The following is a 22,336-nucleotide window of genomic DNA, read 5'->3' on the forward strand; positions in this document are numbered from 1 at the left end:
CTTGAATTATGATTATGTGACATGACACTTTAAAAATGTACACTAGCTAACACATGTAGCCCTTTTGAGCCTAGCAAAATTCTCATACACTACACCTGCAGTTCAGTTACTATAAAAACAATGTCACAATTGCATATGTGAGACTTTAATTTGTAGCTACATAATAGTACTACAAACAAGCAGTACTGAATTCAGTGACACAAATCAGTATAGTATAGAAAGTATTCAAAATGTAATTGTCAACTAGCTACTGATTTCATCAAGGGATTTCATTGAAATGATAATAAAAACAGTGTACAAGTAGTAGACTTCATTGTTGGCTATGTACAGTGAGGATACAATACAATATAGCACATATAGTCAAATGTATTTGAAACATTTTTCTAAACCAGTGGGCAGCCTTGTTTTGAACAGGACAGAATCAACTCTAAATTGTGTGTAGAGTAAAGGCATGTAGCCATACACTTTCACAAAGTAGTTGATACAATGATGACGTTCATAGAAATGAGTCTCATCGGTAGAGAGTGTGTCAGGACAGCCGGGACATCTAAACGTCCATCGTGAAGTTACCTATTGGAGCAACAATAACACATTATGAAAAGTGTGTATGTACAACTATTATGTACACATAACAAAAATTTTGGGACTGAATACAGTGGAACCTCTTTAAGGACACAAAGAAAGAAAAAATAAAGCTGCACAAGGTTAATTAGGTCCTACCAACTAGTGATGTACTGATACTAATTTTCACTACCAATGTGATAATACATTTTAGGTGGAATGGCTGACACCCATCCAATACAGATTAGGGCTGAGCAATATTTTGGAAGTATCAATATCACGATATTAAACAGTATGGTAGTACCGTTTAAGTAGGGATCTTCCCCCCTTCCCCCCCCCCCCCCCCCCCCAAAAGATGTGCTCTGCCTAAAATGACGCCTTCAAAAATCATCCTAGAGAGACATCTTATGCAATGAAAATCACCTTTATGGAATAATATTACATCAAATACAGCATTAAAAACAAGAAAACACTAATAAGCAGCCGGATACTGAATTTAAAAAAAAAATGCTAAAGCTCAGATTTTAGTCTCACTGCCAGCCTGCCTGACCATAGTCACAAGGCTGGAGACCAAACGAAGCAGCACATGGCCACCATTTTCACCACAATAACAAACTCACCAGTGGGATGTGCCTTTTGTCTTTCCTTTTATCTTCAATTAGGCTAGTCTTTTTCCTTCTCCATGCAATGAAACCGTACTGAAGAGTTGGTTTACTATTGATCATGATACCAAAATGGTAGTATCACTCAGCCCTAATATGGATAGCATAAGCAATCAATTATCGGATTGACTCAATAAACGGAAATGGGTATTTCAAATATCGGATGTGTGTTATACTGACATCATTCTATGTATTATCAACTGGCAACCGCATGGCTAACACTGACCTCGGCATTGGTTTGTTTTAACTACAGCTGATAATTGTGATAAGGTTTGTTAACAAAACTATGACTAGTCAGTAAGCAGTGTTGGGGGGTAACGTGTTACATAAGTAATGCGTTACGTAATAATTATTACTTTTGCAGTAACAAAGTAATATAACGAAATATGCTGTAAAAACAGGTAATATAACTCAAGTTACTTAAACGTAACGTGATACCTAATTAATGAAGTTACTGTAACGAGTCTAATATTATGTAATATTATTACTTTAAGTAACAAAGTTACTCATCTCGTTAGTAATCCACTGAGTAATGCCAAGCCACTACAAAGTAACGAAGCCTACTGAATGAAGCTTATTCACCAGCTTCTGCACATTGTCCAACAACGCAATCATGTCACGTGATAAAGTGGTAGTTTCACACGTGACAGCTTAAGGCTGTGGACACAAAGCAATATAATATGTAATATTATTATAGTTACTTTATTATATGGGTAATATGTAACTGTAACTAAATAGTTATGTTGTAAATAATATGTAATATGTAATGAGTTACATTTAAAAATTAACTGTCCCAACACTGTCAGTAAGTGTGTCGGACTACGGCAACGGTTGTCGGAGCATCACCAAAAACAGTAATATTTAGATCTCAAACACCACTCCAACCTTTGTTGCCAAAGAATAATAAGAGAAGATGAGGTAGACCACAAACAAAATCAGCACCTTAAGCTGTCAACACTGAGATTTGTGGTAAAAAGCAGAAACAATGGACAGACAAGGATATGGAGGCTGCAATGAAGGCAGTGACTGACCCCTATTTTACAAGCTGCTAAGAAGCAAGGAGTCCCAAACTCTACATTGCATGACAGAATTTCAGAGAAAGTAAGCTATGATGACAAACCAGAATGTGCTCACAGAAAACAGACTGCTCAATTCACCAGGAAGAATTTACAATGTGGATGAAACAGGCATAGCCTTAGATGGCCATGCTCCTAAAGTAGTTGCCAAACGAGGACAAAAGAAAGTGAGATACAAAACCTGTGGAAATAAAAGTCAAATCACTGTGATTGCGTGTGTCAGCGCTAGTGGTCAATGCATTCCCCTTTTGTGATATTTGACGCGAAGCGACTAAACATGGAATGGAGGAAAGGTGAAGTGGTTGGGACTGTGTATGGATTAAGCACTAAAGGTTAGGTGGATTCAGAACTTTTCATAGGCTGGTTTGTAGAGCATTTCCTTGTTCAGGCTGTTGGTGCTCAGCCCATTCTCTTGCTTCTGGATGGGCATAGTTCCCACTCAGTATCAGCCACAACTAATAGAATATGCTAAGGAATATGGAGTCATCATCTTCTGCTTGCCACCGTACACCACACACGAGAGCCAGCCTCTAGATGAGAGTGTTTTCAAATCACTCAAGCAGAATTGGCAGCAGGTATGCCATCATTTTACTCAGTCAAATCCTATAACAAAATACCGATTTTCGGGGTTGCTCAATGAAGCTTGGAGTAAGACAATGAACCCAGCCACGATATGCTCTGGGTTTCAAAAATGTGGTGTATACCCATTTAACCCTTGATTGTAGTGTCAGTGTTGTTGACTCTGAAGCTAGCCTGCAACAGGTGAATACTGTAGTAGCACTAGCAATGGAGAAAATTCAGCAACACATTAGTACCTCATCCAGCATATCACCATAAACACTGTCATGTTACCAGCAAAGTCTTGAAGGAGGGTACGGTTTACGTGATGAAGAGTACATGGAATGGCTGAAAGTAACCCACCCAGAGACATTTACTGACCTATACAATGATAATGGTGAGACAGATGCTGTGAATTTAGCAGATGCCTTTTGTGATATCCTTGTAGCTTCACCAGTTGCTGTAGGTGACCCTGAGTTAACAGCAGATGAAACAGAACAGCAGATGAACAGTGAAGTTGAAGGTGAACCAAGAGCCACATTGTCAGCAGATGAAACAGAGAACAATGGAGAAGGTGAACTAAGAGCCACGTTAACAGCAGACAGCACTGCAACAAAAATGCCACTGGACCAATCTCACAATAACTTGAGGTATATATCAAAGTATTTAGTGCAGTTTGTTCCAGATGCTAAGTCATAACACGTGCTGAGCATGTTTTGCACCATTTCAAGGTGACAACAAAGTGGAAGATTGGGTACAATATACTTGCAACAGGTAGCTACATAAAGTTTGTATGAATGATGGGGATAGTGTATGATAAATATGGCTTGTCCACATTGCTCACTGTAGATCAGCTAACTGGATTCTTTGACAGATTTACTAAATCATTTTTTGTGTGCGTTTTTTAAAAAAAAATTATAACTCTTGTGCCACATAATGCCCAGGCTCATTTTTTTTTGTTTGAATGTCAGTTATTTATACCTTTAAATTTATGTGGGATTTTTTGCAGATTTTTTGTGGGTTCGGATAAAGCACAACAACCAGTGCAACACCAGGTTCCGGTAACTGAAACACGCAAGCCTCATGAGTTTCCGTTACTTGAGACATGGTGTCAGTAACTGATCATTTCAGCCGAGACTCTATTCAGCCATTACTACTCAAGGAAGGCGATGATGGACAGCAGATTTGGGGTACTTGAAGACGATGTCAGGTGAAATGATCCTGCCGAAAAGGATGTGTAAAGGACAATTGAATGTGAAGGTACACCCTGTGGTAATAAGCATGTCCTGATTGCTTACACTACTTTACCACACATGGCCATTACTAACAAGAAACGGTAATTTCATTATTAATAAATCAGTTTACTAAACACATTTGCTAATCTCATTAACTTGTTGGCTTTGTGGCCATCAATCACAAAGATAACAATTGTTTATGGCTTCAATGAGTATTATTTCATGGCTTCCACTGTACTAAAATATAATGATGCTGGTGGCAGGCTTCTTTCAAAGAATTCATGGCTTATGTCAGGTGTACCCAACAAACTAGCTACGCCATCTTGTAAACAAATTAATGACATCATACAAAGTATCAGTTGGCATCAGGCGTTTTAGGGCTAAGCGATTGTGACATTTTGCTACCTTCACGATTGTAGGATGCAACATAACTATCACGATGTTACAACTTTACATGGATCGATAGCACTGCATACACTACTTTGCATCCTTAGAATTTCTAACAGGTATACCGTAAGCTTTTAACTATGTAGTAAGAATTATTCACATAATGAACTGTCTCAGAAGTGTAGGCTTGTTCTGTGGATCATATTCTGCCAGTCTGTGCCATTATTTTGAATTTATTATACATTTGCGTGTGATGTTGTGATAAATAAACTAATGTCCATTGGTTCCACATGGGGTACTTTGAGATATAATAAGTCACTCTCTAGAGTTCCTATGGATACATATACATGAAATTGACAAGGAGAAAACATTCTGACCGCCTGGCAGACTCCTGTAAGTGTTCGAGTGTTAATTAGATGGCTGCAGGTTCAAGGCTGCCAAGGATTTATTCTTGTTTTTCCACCTTTTCAAACACACATATGTAACAACTTTAAATAGGCTGTAGGACCAAGTGTCTTTCTTTTCATTTTGATGTGATGCACTAAATTTGATATGGAATTATAGGGGCAAACATTATGATAGTTGATCAAATAAAAAGTATGCTTTACAGGATAAAAAATCTGCACAAAAATAACCAAGCTGTGAAAAAAGGCACACCCTTAAAAAGCCTGGGTGATATCACTTCTTTTTGTCATTGCAAGTTCCAAAGCCAGCCTATGGTTGACCTTGATAATTCCTTTCCCTTTACTACAGGAATCGTTGAAGACTGCGTGAAGAACTGAAATAAGATGAATTTTGAAGGTATTTATATCCCAATGATAGCTGGGCAGATTCAACTCAAACTAGGAATGAGAGATGTCCTACCCTGAGGAAGCTTCCACTGCAGAAATGGTTAATTATAACATTCAAGCACTATGGAGCTACAGATACATGAAAACTTTTTCTTTAGATTTTTATTACTATTCTCAGGGTTACCAGCACCCATTGCTACCACCCTGACATCACAGAACTATATGACAATTCCTTCTGAAGACAGACAAGGAAAGCAAGTCTTCTGTAAAATACAGTAGCAGCATGACCCATACCATCCCTCAAAGCTGAAAATACAAGTGCGGAAAAAGAACGCATCTCAATTTCTCTAATAAGCTGTTCATACTTCTGTTATTTTCTTACATTCAAAACATTGAGGATACTTGGGTACCATGATATGAAGGTGCATCTATATACTAATTCCCAACCGCCCACGCACATGTTTTTCAAGCACTGTTTTCTTGGTCGGATTCCAATCGGATCGGTACCATTCAAATCAAAAATTTGAAACAAATCTTTTGATCCCGAATTGGTGGCGATTCGTGAGATTACGTGAAATACCCTTTAAACCACCGTAAATACTCGAGGAAAACACGAATTTGTCCAAAACTTTCTGGAGACCCTTATCGTGTTATCAGCCTTCCCCATCCCAGCCTACACTAGACATTTCTCTCTCCTGTATACGACAGAACGAGAAACGTAAAAATCGAGGCCATAAAAATTTCAAATACAAACTCCTCCCAGGTTTTCCCCCAGATTAGATTCAAACTCGCTAGACCAACTACCCGTCCAAATCAGTGTGTCATAGGTTTTCGTGTCTATCATTACGTGCTAACCTTGATTGCGAGATACTTATCACTATCAATGGCTATTATAAGTTTACAATACGCGTATACAGCATCCCGGTATACACACGTTGTCAATAGAAATCAGATGACGTCATGGCTGAAATTTAATATCTAAAAGCTTACAGTGAGATAGGATCAATATCTTTTTCATTATTTAACCAATCACATCAGCGAATTTGATCATGTGATCTGGTGTGTACGTTATCATCCGGCAAACACACTCGCCAGTATAAAAGGAGAGTTTCGTAGTGGGTGTGGCCAGTCTACGACATAGGGATATATATAATCTATAGTCTATGACAACTTGACAGAGACTACACAAGAAAGATTCACCGGGAATACACACTCTGCACCCTGCTGCCCTCATTACAAGGATAGACGTTCGAGGCCTACACCGCTGTGCACTAGATGAAGTATAACTACTGCGACACGATGGAAACAGTCAATAAAGGAGAGTTTCGTAGTGGGTGTGGCAAGTCTACGAGCGATGATTATTTCTATACTTAACAAAGACTACACATGGAAGACTCGCCGGAAATACACACTCTGCACCCTGCTGTGCTGTCCACTACAAGGATAGACGTCCTGAGGCCTATCAGGCCGCTGTGCAAGTATAGCTACTGCGACAAGAAGACAAGCAGGTCAGGGACAGACCTAAAACAGAGGATTACTAGCAACACCACTGCAAGGGTGAAGGAAACAGTCAACAAAGGATAGTTTCGTAGTGGGTGTGGCAAGTTAACACTTCGACCAGACTGCCCACAATGACACATTCTGCACCGAGCAGGATGACACCTTTGTGAACGAGGAAAATTACATTCAACTACTCTAATAGAACATACATCTACCTTACTAGGTGATGAATCGTGGGAGAATATCATTTAGTTGCTATTGCAGTCTACAATGTGTAGAGAGACACAGACTCCTTGGTAACTCAACAGGGACTGGCAGCTAAAACTTCCAGAAGCTCTACTGAGCAACCACTCTTCGTATGAAGGATTCACCTGGGCTATGCTGATATACAACTCTGTACATATGCTGGTGTTGACCTTCTTGCTCAGTACAGCCAATTAACTTGAATACCCATACTCAATACTGTACTGCATACACACTTTGTCATGTAATAAGTAAACAACACAACAATACCGACCATGACTAGGATGTAGAAATGAATCTCCAATTCAGTTACTTAAATTGACAATACAATCTATCTGAATATATACCACTATATGTGACAAGTTGAATTAGAATATAGCTCATTGTGGTAATGCACCAACTATTGGTCAACTGATCTTCATACCACACTCTTATGTTAGTTCATGCAACATCATCCAAATGAAGTAGAGCACATCCCAATTGTGGTATTTGTCTGCCGCTCAAAACTAATTTTATGTATGTGCATGGTTGTAATGGGACCTGCATGAGTACTGCACAGAAATTCCAGTGCACAAGGCCAACCTACATTATAAAAACTATAATATCAGTCACTCTTTGTTCATGAAGCCACCAACATTATAGCTATATTTTAGTGCCACACAGAATTGAAGAGATTATGCGTAATCATGACTTTGTTGGTATCTAATGATGTGATTACTCCTTGATCATTAGTATAATGTTCAAACTTTAAGTGTATCTACACAATAACACACAATTGTCTTAATATCACGCGCATTTTGCGCGGGTACACCTAGTTAATAGCAATAACATCAAAAAATGCCTTCTGATGTTTACCTCCTCAGAATTCTGAAGCAGAAACGTCTCTACATGAGCTCCATCCTCAATATTAGCTGTTGCAGATCGAAGGGTCTCACCTGTAAGAGGCTGCAACGGATACATGAAAATGGTCTTTTCTGGTTCTATAAAACAAGTATGTTGCCCGCCCACACTGGCTGTACTTGGCCGCATGACACGGCTATTTTCATAATTTTTGTAGAACAATCTAGATTTTCCATTGGTAGATCTATGAAATTATGAACTTTTACAATTTTAGCTAGAATTTTCATCAGTCGTGATAGCAGCAGCTCAGTGGTTAAGGATTTGGGTGTTCAGTATGGAGGTCCCTGGTTCAAACGCCTTTTTTTCCCCAACATTTTTCATGCAATTTTTTACCCTGCGATGACTGTTCTATTAGAGTATTTCGACCCTGCAATTTGCAGTTGTTTGGTTTTTGCCTTGTAACTTTGTAGCTATCAATGTGATTTCTTTTAAACCATAAAAGGTTTGAGCTATAATGGTTAACAGATTTGCACCAAACTTGGTACATGATTGTGCTGAAATACATTCTTAAAGTGTACCAAAGCTCAAAAATATCGAGCTACGCATTTGCATTTTATACTGGTTTTTGTAAAGTGTGCAAAAAGAATAATCAAAGCCCCCCGAGCCCCCTAAACGAAGAAGAAAAAAACGAAACTAAGCCAAATTTTGAAGGCTCATATTTCATGATCGCGTTAGGTTACTTTGGTATGTGGGGTGCTGAAGGTAGAGGGCATTTGCAGTATATGTTTCCAATTTAAGAAGGAAGCACGGAGATACACATGCATGAAAATCACGTTTTGTTTCTTCCTGTAAATATACTCACGATGTGGTGCAACAGCTTTCTTGGTCGCACGACACACTACCATGTGTCTTGATATGAACTTTAGACTATCATTATGGTGATTGTGCAAGGACAAAAGTTTAATTCTCTTTCATATACTACAACTAAACACTTTAGAGTCCTAATGTAAATTACTCAAGACTGTCATTTATTCCTACACTAAGTCATAATCAACAAAGATCACACTACTACAATTTGGATATTTGGACAAAAGTTTGGAACTTTCAAAGATTTTGTAACCTTCAAAGGTGATTTCACTCCATGGATACTGGCATGTCTAATCAGTCAAAAATCCATGTGCTTCTTGGAAGCCTGAAAATTCGCAATTTAAGCAGTTGTACTAGTGCCTGTACAACAGCTGCAACACAGTGTGAGACCATATGATCATCAATTACTAACACGACATAGTCAACAAAGCTTCAAAGCTTCAGTAGCTTTCTTGCAAGAAGCTTTGAAGGTAAAAATTGCCCTTCATTACAGCCCTAATTTGTACACAAAATTACTTGCACAAAAAAAATATTAAAAAATTCAGCAATAAAATACCTCTGTGCAAAACCAGCTTGGCAGTAAAAAAAGGGAACAACCATGAAAGTAAAAGTAACTGGCCACACAATGAGCTGATATCTGGTATAGTCACGGGCAATCATTCAAATTTTTGAATGCCTATCGATACTTTTTGAGAAAGCCACAAAACCAGTCTACTTTAAAGTGAACACAAAGCCCTTCATATTTAATGCTTTTATGTCGCTACAGTGTAGTTTGAGGCAGGTGGAACACCACAAGTTGTTGTAGCAATACAGGCTCCAGCTGTCACTACCATGTTTTTCTGCTGCCAAATGCAGCAAAAGCTGTAGGCTCTATGGGCAGTTCTGGGGCATGGTGATACCAAACATTAAATTTACTAGGTCCTGTGGAAGCGTTATTGGCATATTTCTTCCCAGTGACAGAGATACAAGCCTTCAAAGAGCTTGTTTCACTCGAAGAAATTACTAATAGTTTAATGAAACATCTTCACAAACAGTAACTTAAAATATCGCTTCTACAGGACCTAGATATTTTAGCTGCTTAGTTACTTGTGTCAAAATTATAGGGATTCAGTAATCTGTTAGTCTGGTTTTTGGTGGTGCATTTTTGAAAACATCACTCTATCATGGAACACACACCCAAGAACAGTTGTTGTAAACAAACAAGTACTAATAGTTGCATTCTTTCCACAACACAGTTGGTGAAATTATTTATCTCTTGTTTGGTTTAGAGCAGGTTCTGTAAATTGTTCCATCCACGCATTTTAAAATATACTGTAACCTTAATACTGGTTAACTACAATAAACAAAGTTTGGATATTAGACCTTTATTAGTGACTAGTGTTCTACATTTAGTCTTGTTGCATTCCTAATCAATTCCTTTTAACTCTTATTGGCTAGTAATTTGGCTGCAAGTTTTTTTCTTCTTTACTATTTAAAAAATGTGGCTAAATTACTAGCCAGTGAGAGTTAAAAAGGTAGGACTGCAACAAGGCTAAATGTAGAACACGAGTCACTGATAAAGGTATAATATTAAGACTTTGGTTAGCTGTATTGACAATCACAGTGGAGGATACAGAGGGGTGCAATGGTTTCGGCTGAAATCCCCTCTGAAAATAGTGTGCACGTCCCAAATTTATTTGCATATCGGGTGGGTGATAAAATCACCAAGAGTTGTACATAGTGTATTATATTGTGACTTTTTCTACTGGCCAAACTTTATACTTTTGCCTTTGAAATCATTGAAATTGCCAGTGCAGCATTTAAGCGTGTTAAGCGCCTCTAAAAATAATTATTGTGTTAACGAGTACAAGTGTTGTTTTGCTTCAAAACTTTCTGCGAAGACCTTGATTGGTAAAATTCAACAATGTTGTGAAGTGATTTTTACTGATTCATTGCTAGCTAGTTTAAGCCATAGATCTATGTAGCTCTGAGCCAACAATTACTCCAGCTGGACAGTCTTGGATCACAGTTATTGAAACCTGAAGCCCCTCTGAAAATTTCTAGATCCACCACTGAATCATTCTTGGCCTCCCCAGATATCAGTTATTTCTGTCCGGTTACTTTTACTTCTATGGACATACCCTTCTTTTTACAGCCAAGCTGTGTTTGTATGAAGGATTTTACTCATTTTGTGATTGATATAATTATAGTAGTAGTATGTAATTGGATCGATGCTGCTGACGGTGTTGCAACTATTACTTGTATCATGGTGTGATCCAGAATTGGGTGCTATGGTGGCAGCTAGATAATCAACTCACTGGCAAACATTTCACAGTTGTAATATAGACCAGCAACATTCAAGACGCCTAGAACGTGTAGATAAAACATAGAAAAATTCAGCTCTGGAAAAAAATATTGCTATGATCATTGTGTAACTGTTGTTGCAGAGAAATTAAGTAGTAACTTACAAAAGTATGTGAATATTTTTTAGAGTAGTTGACTGTTCTATTAGAGTATTTTGATCTGTTGTACAAAAGCAATGACCACTTTTCACCACCTATCCAAATATGTTTGAGAAGAATTGTTCACCCATACAATCATCATATTTTCTTGAAACTCTCACAGTGAGTTCATATCATGTATCATGGTTCATAATAACAGCAGGATTGGCCTGAAAAATTTCAAAACTCTCTAATAAAATACACGCCAAAAGCGGCCTTCTAGGTGTTCAAATATGTTTTAGTACTTTCTAAACCATTCTAAAGTGTTATTAAGGGGCTGAACAATAATTGAAGGGGTCAGTGGGACATGTGTCATTTAGATTTTCCATTTTCTAAAAATTAGAATGGTTCGTTTTATGTGAATATAATGCTGTCACTAAGTAAACAACAAACTTAAAAAGTTTATGGCAATTTCAAATTAATCTTTTAACAATAATTCCCAAAATTCTGTTCAATAACCTCTGCACGGTCACCTAAATTTTCATGGCACTTATCCCCTATTGCTGCTTGCCCCTTCAATTATTATACACTAGGAAAGCAGTTTTTAACATTTTTAAAATAGTCCCAAATGACAATCTTCTTATTCTTGTTTTACGCATCTACAGCCGATAAATCAGCAGTAACTGCATGTTTTATCCTACCCTGGTTTGTGTTGCATTAAGGTTGCATTACACAATGTCGTTATTGTTACATTACACAATGTATAAAGATACTATAATATTACAGTAACACGCTAGTTAAGTATCCGTTAGATATTACTAGCTTTGGAAATGTAGCCTGTTATATTACTTCGTTACTGCATTAAGTAATAATATTACGTAACGCGTTACAAAAGTAGCGTGTTATGCCCAACACTAAAGGTCTTTGTTTTTCTGAGTGATATAGACCAAGAGTTATAGTTTTGAGATGACATAGTGTATAGCAGGTAAGTGTTATTATTTTCGGATATTTTGAAGAGACTCTTATCTTCGAAAATAAATTCCCAAGACATGATGTTCTCCGAGAGTAAATTCCCACAAATTTATCTTCATGTGACCAAACATTGTGGCATGAATACATAATCATTAGTGTTTTAGCTCAGTATTAGTGTAGCATAGGTATAATCAAGACAGCGGCTGATTAGAATTTGCTCCACTCAAGACTCCCCACCCTCCCGTCTTCTCTCCAGTGCATAGGGAATTCTGGATTTCCATCAGTAAGTCAGTTGTTGGCACATACCTTTCGTAGTTTGTGACACAACTTCCATTTCTTTGAAACCTACCCAGACTTTTAAAAATGCACTTTTTGAAATTGACTTTAAAATGCACTCTTTGAAATTTAAAACCTTTGAAATTCAGATTTTGCCTCTTCTGCAAAGTTTTCTGCTTCAAAAAATAACCCACTATACGGAAAGCTTGCAAATCCATAGAAGCAACACTTCGAAATATCACTTGCAGCAATGCATGGAACTAAACAATGCATCGAGACGTACTAATCTAAACATTAAACATAAATACTACTCACTGAAATTCTGAACGTTCCAGATTATTATAAAGTTCTTTACTTCCCTGCATTGCCACAAAAGCGAAGTGTTCCACATACTAAGTGGAATCAAGCACATTTCACTCTCTTTTTCTGACTCTTCTTTTACCAGTAAACTACGGTGAAGTGGTTATACATCTATCTATCTACAAAAAGCAAGTGGTGTTGTAGTGAGTTTCATCCAGGGGAGTAGGGTAGTCCATGTGAAATTTATAAATTATTCTATGCTTGAAAATAGTTTATGTGAGCACGGCAATATTGTTTATAGCATTTGCCTGCAATTAGATCTATTCTTACCCTGTCAAACTTTCCATCAGTAATTTTCTACAGCAAGCATTGGACTGTATACATCAATACCAAAAAATTCAGAAACTAGGAAACAAAAGATTTGAACAACAAGAATAGGGTTTGCTAGTTGTGATCATGAAAAAACTGCATAAACAAGAAGTAATAGGGGTGGAAAGGGATTACTGAGGTGGTAATATAACAGCAGTGGTTGTACCAATAAGCACTCAAATAAAGTAACCACCATTTCAAGATTCACCTTTGATTTAGTGTAGGTTAGAGACCTAGCACAAGGATCTTCGTGGATTTTAAAAACCGAGCAAAGCAAGGTTTTTAAAATACACGAAGATCCGAGGGCGTGGTCTCTAACCGACTTAGAAAATGTATGTATTATATATATGGGCATATAGGTGGAGTCATTGTGGGATTGGGTTATATGTTGTACTGAAATCGCCGTGCAATGTTAAAATAATCCCGGAAGACTGAACATGTTTTTCTTGAAGTGTTTGAAAAAATCGAAGCTCACACCGCTTCCTTTCGCAAGTTAGACTAATTGGATCTGGCCGGCACAGCTGGGAAATGGCAGTGATCAATAATGTCGAGCCGGGTTAGCGGTAGCTAGTGCCTATGGCATCACAGCAGTGCAAAGAACATGTGTGTCGAAGAAGCAGCTTGTATGGATTTACGAGTTGTCACAAGTTGTGCCATCAGTAGCGCCACAGTAGCACGAGAAACAGGCACGGCTTCTAATATGGACCACACCCACATTACATGTAGTGAAAAATAACGTTCTACAAGGAAGCTTACCTAGTTAGGTCTTGGTAAAGTCCATCCATAGTTTAATAGACGACGAAAACAGCCATAAAACACTCTAGAAACAGATGGGCACTAAACAGAATTTTCCGTGATATTTTTGGACATCTCTGTTCATTGTGACAAACGTACGTACAACGTTAGATTGTACCTCCCATAATCAAATTCTTTTAGGTATGCCTATAAAATGAATAGAGTGGTTAATCACATGTTGGCCTGGGTGACTGGTCACCCACTGCAGACTATCAGCCTGAATTATGCTTGGAGGGAGTATTGCAAATCAATGATCGAAAGTGAGATTTGTGATGCTTTTGAGGTCTTTTCTGCTAGCAAGTTTCTAACCATTTTGAGAACCTGCTAGCAGGTCTCTTAGTGGATTTTAAAGACCTCATTATCCTCCAAAAATCAAAGCATATTATGCATACCATTTTCTAATACATGATAAAAGCCCCACACTCTTTTGTAGCCACCATGGTTCTATACCTGGGAACATCCCTGGTACTATTGTCATACTACATTCAACAGTACTGTTAGCTGTACACCAAACATGCTCACCTTTACAGGTGGTTTCCTTGTGATATGAGACACCAGGAAATTCATTGCAATGTCTTCACAGTTCATGTACTGGTCAACCATGTCTCTTATCTCCATCGGCATCCAGTGTGTGTACAAGTAGGCATAGTACTAAAGAAAACAACACCACTGAGCCATGTGTGAACACTGTATACAGTGGGACCCCTCCAAGACAGATACAATTGGGAGATTTACCTGTGTTCTTAAGAGAGGTGTCCTTATAAGTAAAATTGATTTGGGACCTATACCATTACATAGGGATTGCCTATAATCCAAGAAAGTCTTTTAAAAGGTTCACTACACAATACAAATCTTCAAAACAATACATCCTTCAAAAACGTTAGATCTACAGCCAAGAACAGAGAGGCATCCAGAATAGAGAGTTGTTTGGTAGGCCATGCACCCCTCTCTATTCTGGAAACCTTGAGACCATGTTTGAAGTGTCCTGATCAAATGTACGTACACTAATAGAAACGGGACCATGGGCAAGTGTCCTGATCATCAAAATGACCCTTGATAATAAAACTAAAAAATGGTGTTTAGTACTGTCTGCAAGCAAAACAATGTACTCCTACACATATACAGTTACACACGGAAATATACACGTGTTGAAATTGCATTAGCATAATTATCGTCATGCAATAAAACCTCATTTATTGGTCACACTTCATTATAGCACCCACCTCTAGCTGGTCCCAACATAGTTAAAATTTTATGACCTTACCAAAAGACCACTATTTGGTCCGTCCCATACATAGCCCTACTAGCAAAGTTTCACTGTCTGTACATGTAACTCAACCAGGTATTAGAATTCATTCACCCTTAAAAACACACACACAGAGTATCTATGATACAGCCATACAGGGTTAACATAAGCAAAAAATTAGTTTGAAGGATTCATGAATTGGCTGATAAAATTCACTTGAAGGTAATGAAGACATTCCCATTGAAGCCCCTCTTCATAGAGCAAAGGGTGTTAACTACCATTATAAGTCATCTTGCTTTGAAGAAGCTTACACATACACACTTCTACGAAAACAATTTCAGTAAACCAGGCAAGCGCCCAAATCGGCTGGCTGTGGGAGCGTGCCTGGTTTAAAAAACCTCCAAAAATATGGCAAAGAGTTTGGTCCCAGTTCCATACATTTTTACCCCTGAAAGAGGAAAACGTCAGCAAAAATTTCGGATCCTAAAATGTCTGTTATACAGACATCTCAATGTATAACAAGCCAAACTTCCCATCAATTATGTATCTATACTATCAATCACCCAATGGTTGTGTTTCACTGTAAACACAGCCAAAATACACATATTGTATGGTCATGTTTACCTTGTGGAAGAATGCTGCTCCAGTTAACACCATAGACAGTTCACAGGTATAGTTAGAATTGTACAGCCACTGTCGCGAGCGTATATCAAAGGCATGAAATCTACCCGGAAATCCAACAATCCTATCTCGTGCCTCCCTCCATACTCTGAAAACAAAAAGCAAACATGAGACTTACATTCATTCACATATGTGACCGGATCTGCGAAAACCTGACACAATTGCGCAAGCCTAAATTTACAGTATAAAACATTGAACACAATGGGTGAAATGTTGCGTATTATTGAAAAAATTCCGTAAATTTTTTAACACCTCTTTTTTAGTGAAGGAAGGGACTAACAATAACACCCTGGATATCATCTTATTAGCCTCCTCAAGAGGAGTTGGAAACTCTTTGCAGAACACCCAAGGATACGGAAGTTATGAGCGTTTGTTTACGTCATGTCAAAGCGATCAGACGCGATCGATTTTTCTTCACGGATTCTGCCTTTGTATGCAGTGAAGAAGGGTGAGTAAAGGAAAAATCTACCCAGTAATTAATTCCCCTGTTCATGGCAAACACGATGGTGAAAATTGTAGCTCTATCTCTATTCATTGGTAAGTTACAACCGTTTTTGTAGGTGCCTGTAATTTATTTTCCCTATACTTGCTGTACAAATCGATTTTTCTGTTGTTGCTACTTTGTAGGGCTATAACTCCTCAAGCTATTGGTATATGAGGCTGAAACTTTTCCAGAGGGTACACTTGGCTAAGTAGATTGCACGATTGTGTCAGGTTTTCGCAGATCCGGTCACATATGTACGTATATGCATAAAGACACCACTTCACAGGTACTGATGCCTTATATATATGAACATGTAGATATTTAAAAGAAGAAATGGGCATAGTGAGGTGCATACGTACAAACGCACATACACAGATTACATAAAACTGAAGTACAGTTTAACAGTTTCAGATTGATTGCAACCTGTGCACTCTTCAATCAAACTATAAATGAATGTACTCTGCCTTCTCTGCAGGAATATCTGGCAGCAAGACACACTACAGATCACAACAACCTCTATTAGTACCAAAAAAAAGTTTAAACAAAAATTATAGTCTTCTCATTTTAAGGTGGTTATCATTGTAACCATCAACAATTTGTACCAATCTTTGATCACAGCATACTACTACAATTTGTAAACCAACACTAAAAACAAGTGTAGGTGCTGTGTAGATCTGAAATGACATAATATGATCATCATATCCACACCTTTAGTATCAATGGAACAAAGCATTTTAAACATGCATGTCTGCAAAATACATTTAATACTATTACCAAGAGTTCATAATATTATATATGAACTCTTGCTGCTACAAAGTGGTAAATTCTGTGGGTTTATTACAATTAATGGTCTAGTCTATAAAGGTATCTGTGCCAGACTATGTTATATGAATTCCCAATAAGTAGCTGTGGCTTACATCACTACACTAATAAGCTTCTTTTAAAAAAATTTCTCAACTTTACAGCTAACACTATATATAATGGTTAGTGCCTAGTGGTTTGAATCAGGCAATGATCTGAATTTATACTGTCTACAATGGGCATCGTGAGATCAAGAATCTTCCACCAGATTGTGTAAAAATTTTAAGACATAAAATTGTGTAAAAGCATTACAAAACTTAATTATACAAGTACAAGGAATTTTAGGGATCATAGAAAAAAAAAGTAGGGAAACAAGGGACGTTGCCTACACCTGCAGATATACTAGTGGACATATTAGGGATTAAATGTCCACTAGTAAATCTGCAGGTGTAGGCGACCTCCCTTATTCCCTACTTTTCTTCTATGATCCCTAATCGAATTTAAAATTCTTAATTTTTCTTTATACCTGTTTGTTTACTTTTTCTGTAACATTATTATGGCTGGTTAACCCACGCATACCGCATCAAAAGAAAGGATGGCACCAGAGGTAATGTTTTCGACTGAACGCGCACCCCAAACATCAATCGCTGACTCGAAAGTGCAGTGGCCAATACGTTTTGCTTTCAGCTAAGTTCAGCCCATTACACAGTGCTACAAATGAAGAATAGTAGGAGAAGCACCCTCTGCAATCAATCCAGTCACCACGAAAATACGGATGATACATGCACCCCAACTATCAATTACTGAATTGAAATGAAATAGCTATTACACTTCGCTTTCAGCTACTGTTTCACAGCACTACAAGTGAAGAACAGTAGGAGAAGCGCCTCTGAAATCTATCCAGTCACCATTTAAAATATGGACGACTCCCATAGGGAAACCATCACACTACCGCGAATACCTTTGGCTGTCAGCAAAAAGAAATGGGACACAATGGAGGACAAAGGTAAGTCCATGATGTGTGCATTGTATGTACTACATATGACAAAAGGCACATCTTGGGACAAAACGATGTCAAACAGTGAAAAAATCAAGCTTGTAGCCTTAGCCGTTATCGAGTTATGCTTGTCTGAAGGCATCAGGCAGGCAGGCAGGCAGGCAGGCAGGCAGGCAGGCAGGCAGGCAGGCAGGCAGGCAGGCAGGCAGGCAGGCAGGCAGGCAGGCAGGCAGGCAGGCAGGCAGGCAGGCAGGCAGGCAGGCAGGCAGGCAGGCAGGCAGGCAGGTAGGCAGTAGAAACTTCCATGGATTTTTAATTTTTTTTTAATTTGTAGCAATGGAGCAATTAGGGTAGTACTGAAGGCACTTTTGGGCTTGGTTATGCCTAACCAATACCGCCAAGGCACCAGGATGGTATTGTGAAACTGGTTTTGGGTGATATTTTTTGGCCAGAAAAAACCCGGACATCCATGATCCCTAATATACAGTACTATCATTGAGGTCTGAGGGTCTGTTACAAAATGGGTTTAGCAATTTTAAAGCACACCACCAGCACATGCAAAGAATAGAACGCTCAATAATAACAGTACATACCGAAATCCAAATTGGATTTCATCATGCCTCAAATACACATCATCGTCCACAGACAAAATGGCCTCTGTTTCTATAGCATCATAAGGAATGAACCGATTGTTGAGGCTGTTTCTCTTTGCCCTTACAAACTACATAAGAAACATAAATAACAACAAATATAACTACTTTACAAACCTCTATTGGAACATCAATGTTTGGTAGTGTCATATCAGGAGGAATATCCTCTGGATTATTCCAGACTACAATTACTTTGTGTAGATGAGGTAGCCCACTCAATCTCTCCACTGCCTCCACCATAACTGTGTTACGTTGGTACGTTAACATAACAACTGTGAACTGTTCATTAGGAATATTTCCCAGTAAATAATCTTCAAAGTAAGGACCAGTTATACCACCAGCAAGAACTATGTGAGGTGGCAGCTGTTTCAATTCAGCATCAGTCTTACTTACATATTGGGAGCCTGACAGTGGTACTGGGTCAAATGGAGTGGTTGGGTATGATTTGAATGGTCCGGGGGGGTTATTCCACAACTGGTACATGTTATTGGTGAAGTTGTGTCTCCACTGTTGTGACGGCATTGCAATATAACTTGAAGCTGATATTTGTGCCTTTTGTTTTGTGGCATGAAAACTTGTCGTGAGAATTGCTGGAGCAGGGTGCATGGTACGAGACCTCACTGTGGCTACCACTGTGTTCAATATCTGAACTGGTGATCGGAAATAACTCTCATACAAGAACCTACCTTGAAGGCAAAACTGCTGTACATCAAATGCCTCTATACTCCTTAATATCAAATGTATTTGACTAAAGTGTCCAGCAGGTATCCTCAACACAGCCAAATTCCAGTCTATGTTACCATCAAATGGCAGAGGATAAGTGGTACCAATTATTACAGGAACTGATGTACTTCTAAGTGCTTCAATTATCCTCACTAGCATTAGTGCTCCAGGAATTTCAGGGATTAGAGCAAACTTTGACTGAGACAATCTTGCAAATCTCTCCAGTTGGTTATCGCACATGCTGCACTCATCATCCCTAGATTGATAGGACTTGTCAATAGCATTACATGACACTTTAATGTCTACATCGATTATATGTTCTTTCAGCTGCAGCAAACCATCTACAGTTATACGAAGTACGTCAGTGTTTTTACCAGTTTGGCATTCACCGTGAAAGTACATTAGCTTGGGTTTCTGTGCAGACAACAACAGTGGCAAATGCTCTCTAAATTTTCCCTTGGCATTGGTAGTAGCAGGAGCAGAAAACACATCAAAGTCTCTTTTCAGATGCTCATGCTGTGCACTGGCGACCATGGCATGACCAGTGTCAACAGTGTGTAACTGAGATTGGATAATACTTGGGAGTTCAATAATTAAGTGATTTAATCCATTGCCTCTCCAGTACTCTAATTCTTTTAGTCTTGCTTCAACAGTCTTGTAATCTTCTACATCACCTATGATCACTATGAACAGACATGCTGACACAGGACTTGTAGCTAGAAGGTCTTTAGCCTCCAATTCTGCAAGCCACTCTGTAACATCATCCTGGTTAGGTACTGTTCCAATGAGGTTTATGTTTTGTCTTGTATTATAGACATGAACAGTGAATTTTCTTATCAGTGGGCAAACTGAGAAATCAAAACAAGTTTCAAATGTACAGTGCATAGACTGCCTGCCAGCTGCAGGAGAAGATGATTTAACTAATGGAGGGGAGTCAGCAATTTTGTGTGGCTGTTGAGGGAGGATGATAATTGGGGGTGGTGTTGACGGTGCTTTTGTTGAAGCACCAGTAGGCTCTTGTTTTGCCTTTGCTACACTGTTCTTGACACTTTCAAGCTCCTTTTTCGCTGTGGATACATCTTTGCGCAGTCTAGTCAGTAGTTCATTTTGAAAGGTCGATTCTTTCAGTATTTCCCATCTCTTTCCATCTAGCTCTCGTAATTCATTTCTGACTGATGCCTTTATATTCTCCAGCTCTTTGATTTGCATGTTCAAGTCAAATAAATCATCTTTTGTGTAGCCGTGCTCAAAATCCAGAGCCTTTCGTCTCGGTAAACCTCTGATCTCAGCAATGGTAGATTCGGTTTGTGGTTCGGTGTCGATGAATATCAGCAAGACTAGCGGTACGACGCTACACAACCCAATCAGACTGATTAGTACACAAACAGTTCTTCTGGGCATCGTCAGATAAGTTTTTAACACCACGAAGAAGTGATGATTCTGTGGTCCATTTTCGTTCTTCACCAACGTGACAAAGCGCCTAATAATATAATTACAAAATATTTCTTGAAATAAGCGATTAATTCTTTAAATTCAACGTCTATTTATAAATACTATGCAAGATTCCAGTATTGAGTGTCGGAGTTTATATGCACATATACAAGCAGTTCTATACAGAAGCTGGGGTAACAAAATAGTTCAATATCCTCTTCATCTTGTTGAACATTCCAGCTAGTAATGAGTCTCACAAGGAGAGGGGGGGAGGGGTGCTTGAGTGCTGAAGCATCCCCTACCCACCTTCAGAATTTCTATATGTTATAGCTAAGAGTCCATAATAGAGTCTTGCTATAGCTAGGAAGCTGATTGAAGCTAGCTACAGGTGTATGCAATTACATACACTGTAGCTAGCTTCAGCCGCCAGCCAGGCTGCTGCCGGACCCCTTCAGTCATGTGCTGGACAGTTATCTGGCTGTGAGGCTGTTGTAGCTACACTCCATGATACAACTTTTCTCATCTTCAGATCCTGAAGCAGTCATTTTGGTTGATGTTTTAAATGCATTCGACTCTGAATCATCAGGCAGCATTGCACCGGCAATATTCAGAGACTATGTCAATCATTTTTTACCATCCTTATCGATACTTACACAGGGGCGGATCCAGACTATTAAAAAGGGGGGTTCCATTTTTGGAATTGCAACTTCAGCCGAGCTGTAAGTTGAAGACCAAAAAAAAAAAAAAAAAAAAAGGTCATCACCTGCTGACAACAGCTGCCCCTCACCATAGACACCCTTACCAACTAAATTTCCTTATGTATAACTAGATACATAACTTGCTACACTGCTCCTCAAAAGACTACTGTGACTGCTCTATTAGAGTATCTCGAGTAAGAGAGGCTCTTTCAAAAGGGGGGTTCCATGGAACCCTTGCAACCCCCCCTGGATCCGCCCCTGTTACAGGACTGATGTCATTTATACATTGGGAGGTAGTGTTGTTTTAGTAAGGACTTGTAGCTTTAGTTATACTACAATAGTAGTCATGGTCGGTTTCGTCAATAATTTTAGTTTTCGTTTTAGTAATCTTTCTTGATTCCTTTTAGTTATTGATTTAGTTATGACTATAGTCTGTGTTGTTTTAAAATATAGTTATAGTTTTAGTAAAAGCCTTTTAGTTTTTAGTTATAGTCTTAGTTGTTCCGAGTAGTTGTTCATACTAGAAATCTTTAGTCGTTTTAGTTTAGGCTTTCCCAATTCTTTATAGTCGCTCTTAGATTTAGTTCAGTTTGGTAAATTATTCTGTTGTTTTTTAGTTATAGTTTTATAGTTAAAAATGGATTTGCTTTTAGTTATAGTTTTAGTTTTAGTTGACCAATATATATTCGTGTCTTACTAAAAGTATTTTTAGTTTTGGTGATAGTTAACTAAGCCACCATTTAGTCACAAACTATAGCATATACGTATTGATG

General features: G+C 38.4%; 1 protein-coding gene across 1 annotated transcript; it reads right to left on the bottom strand.

Annotated features, from left to right (window-relative positions):
• Positions 1–251: 251 nt before the first annotated feature.
• Positions 252–20,917, bottom strand: LOC136249890 (exostosin-like 3). The gene is made up of 5 exons (XM_066042020.1): positions 18,829–20,917; positions 18,655–18,782; positions 15,723–15,867; positions 14,375–14,503; positions 252–570 (listed from the first exon to the last, which is right to left on the bottom strand). The coding sequence occupies exons 1-5, from the start codon at positions 20,833–20,835 to the stop codon at positions 361–363; spliced, it is 2,619 nt and encodes an 872-aa protein (XP_065898092.1). The 5' UTR covers positions 20,836–20,917; the 3' UTR covers positions 252–360.
• Positions 20,918–22,336: the final 1,419 nt, after the last annotated feature.

The sequence above is a fragment of the Dysidea avara genome, chromosome 3, assembly GCF_963678975.1.
Source record: "Dysidea avara chromosome 3, odDysAvar1.4, whole genome shotgun sequence".
Lineage (NCBI taxonomy): Eukaryota > Metazoa > Porifera > Demospongiae > Dictyoceratida > Dysideidae > Dysidea > Dysidea avara.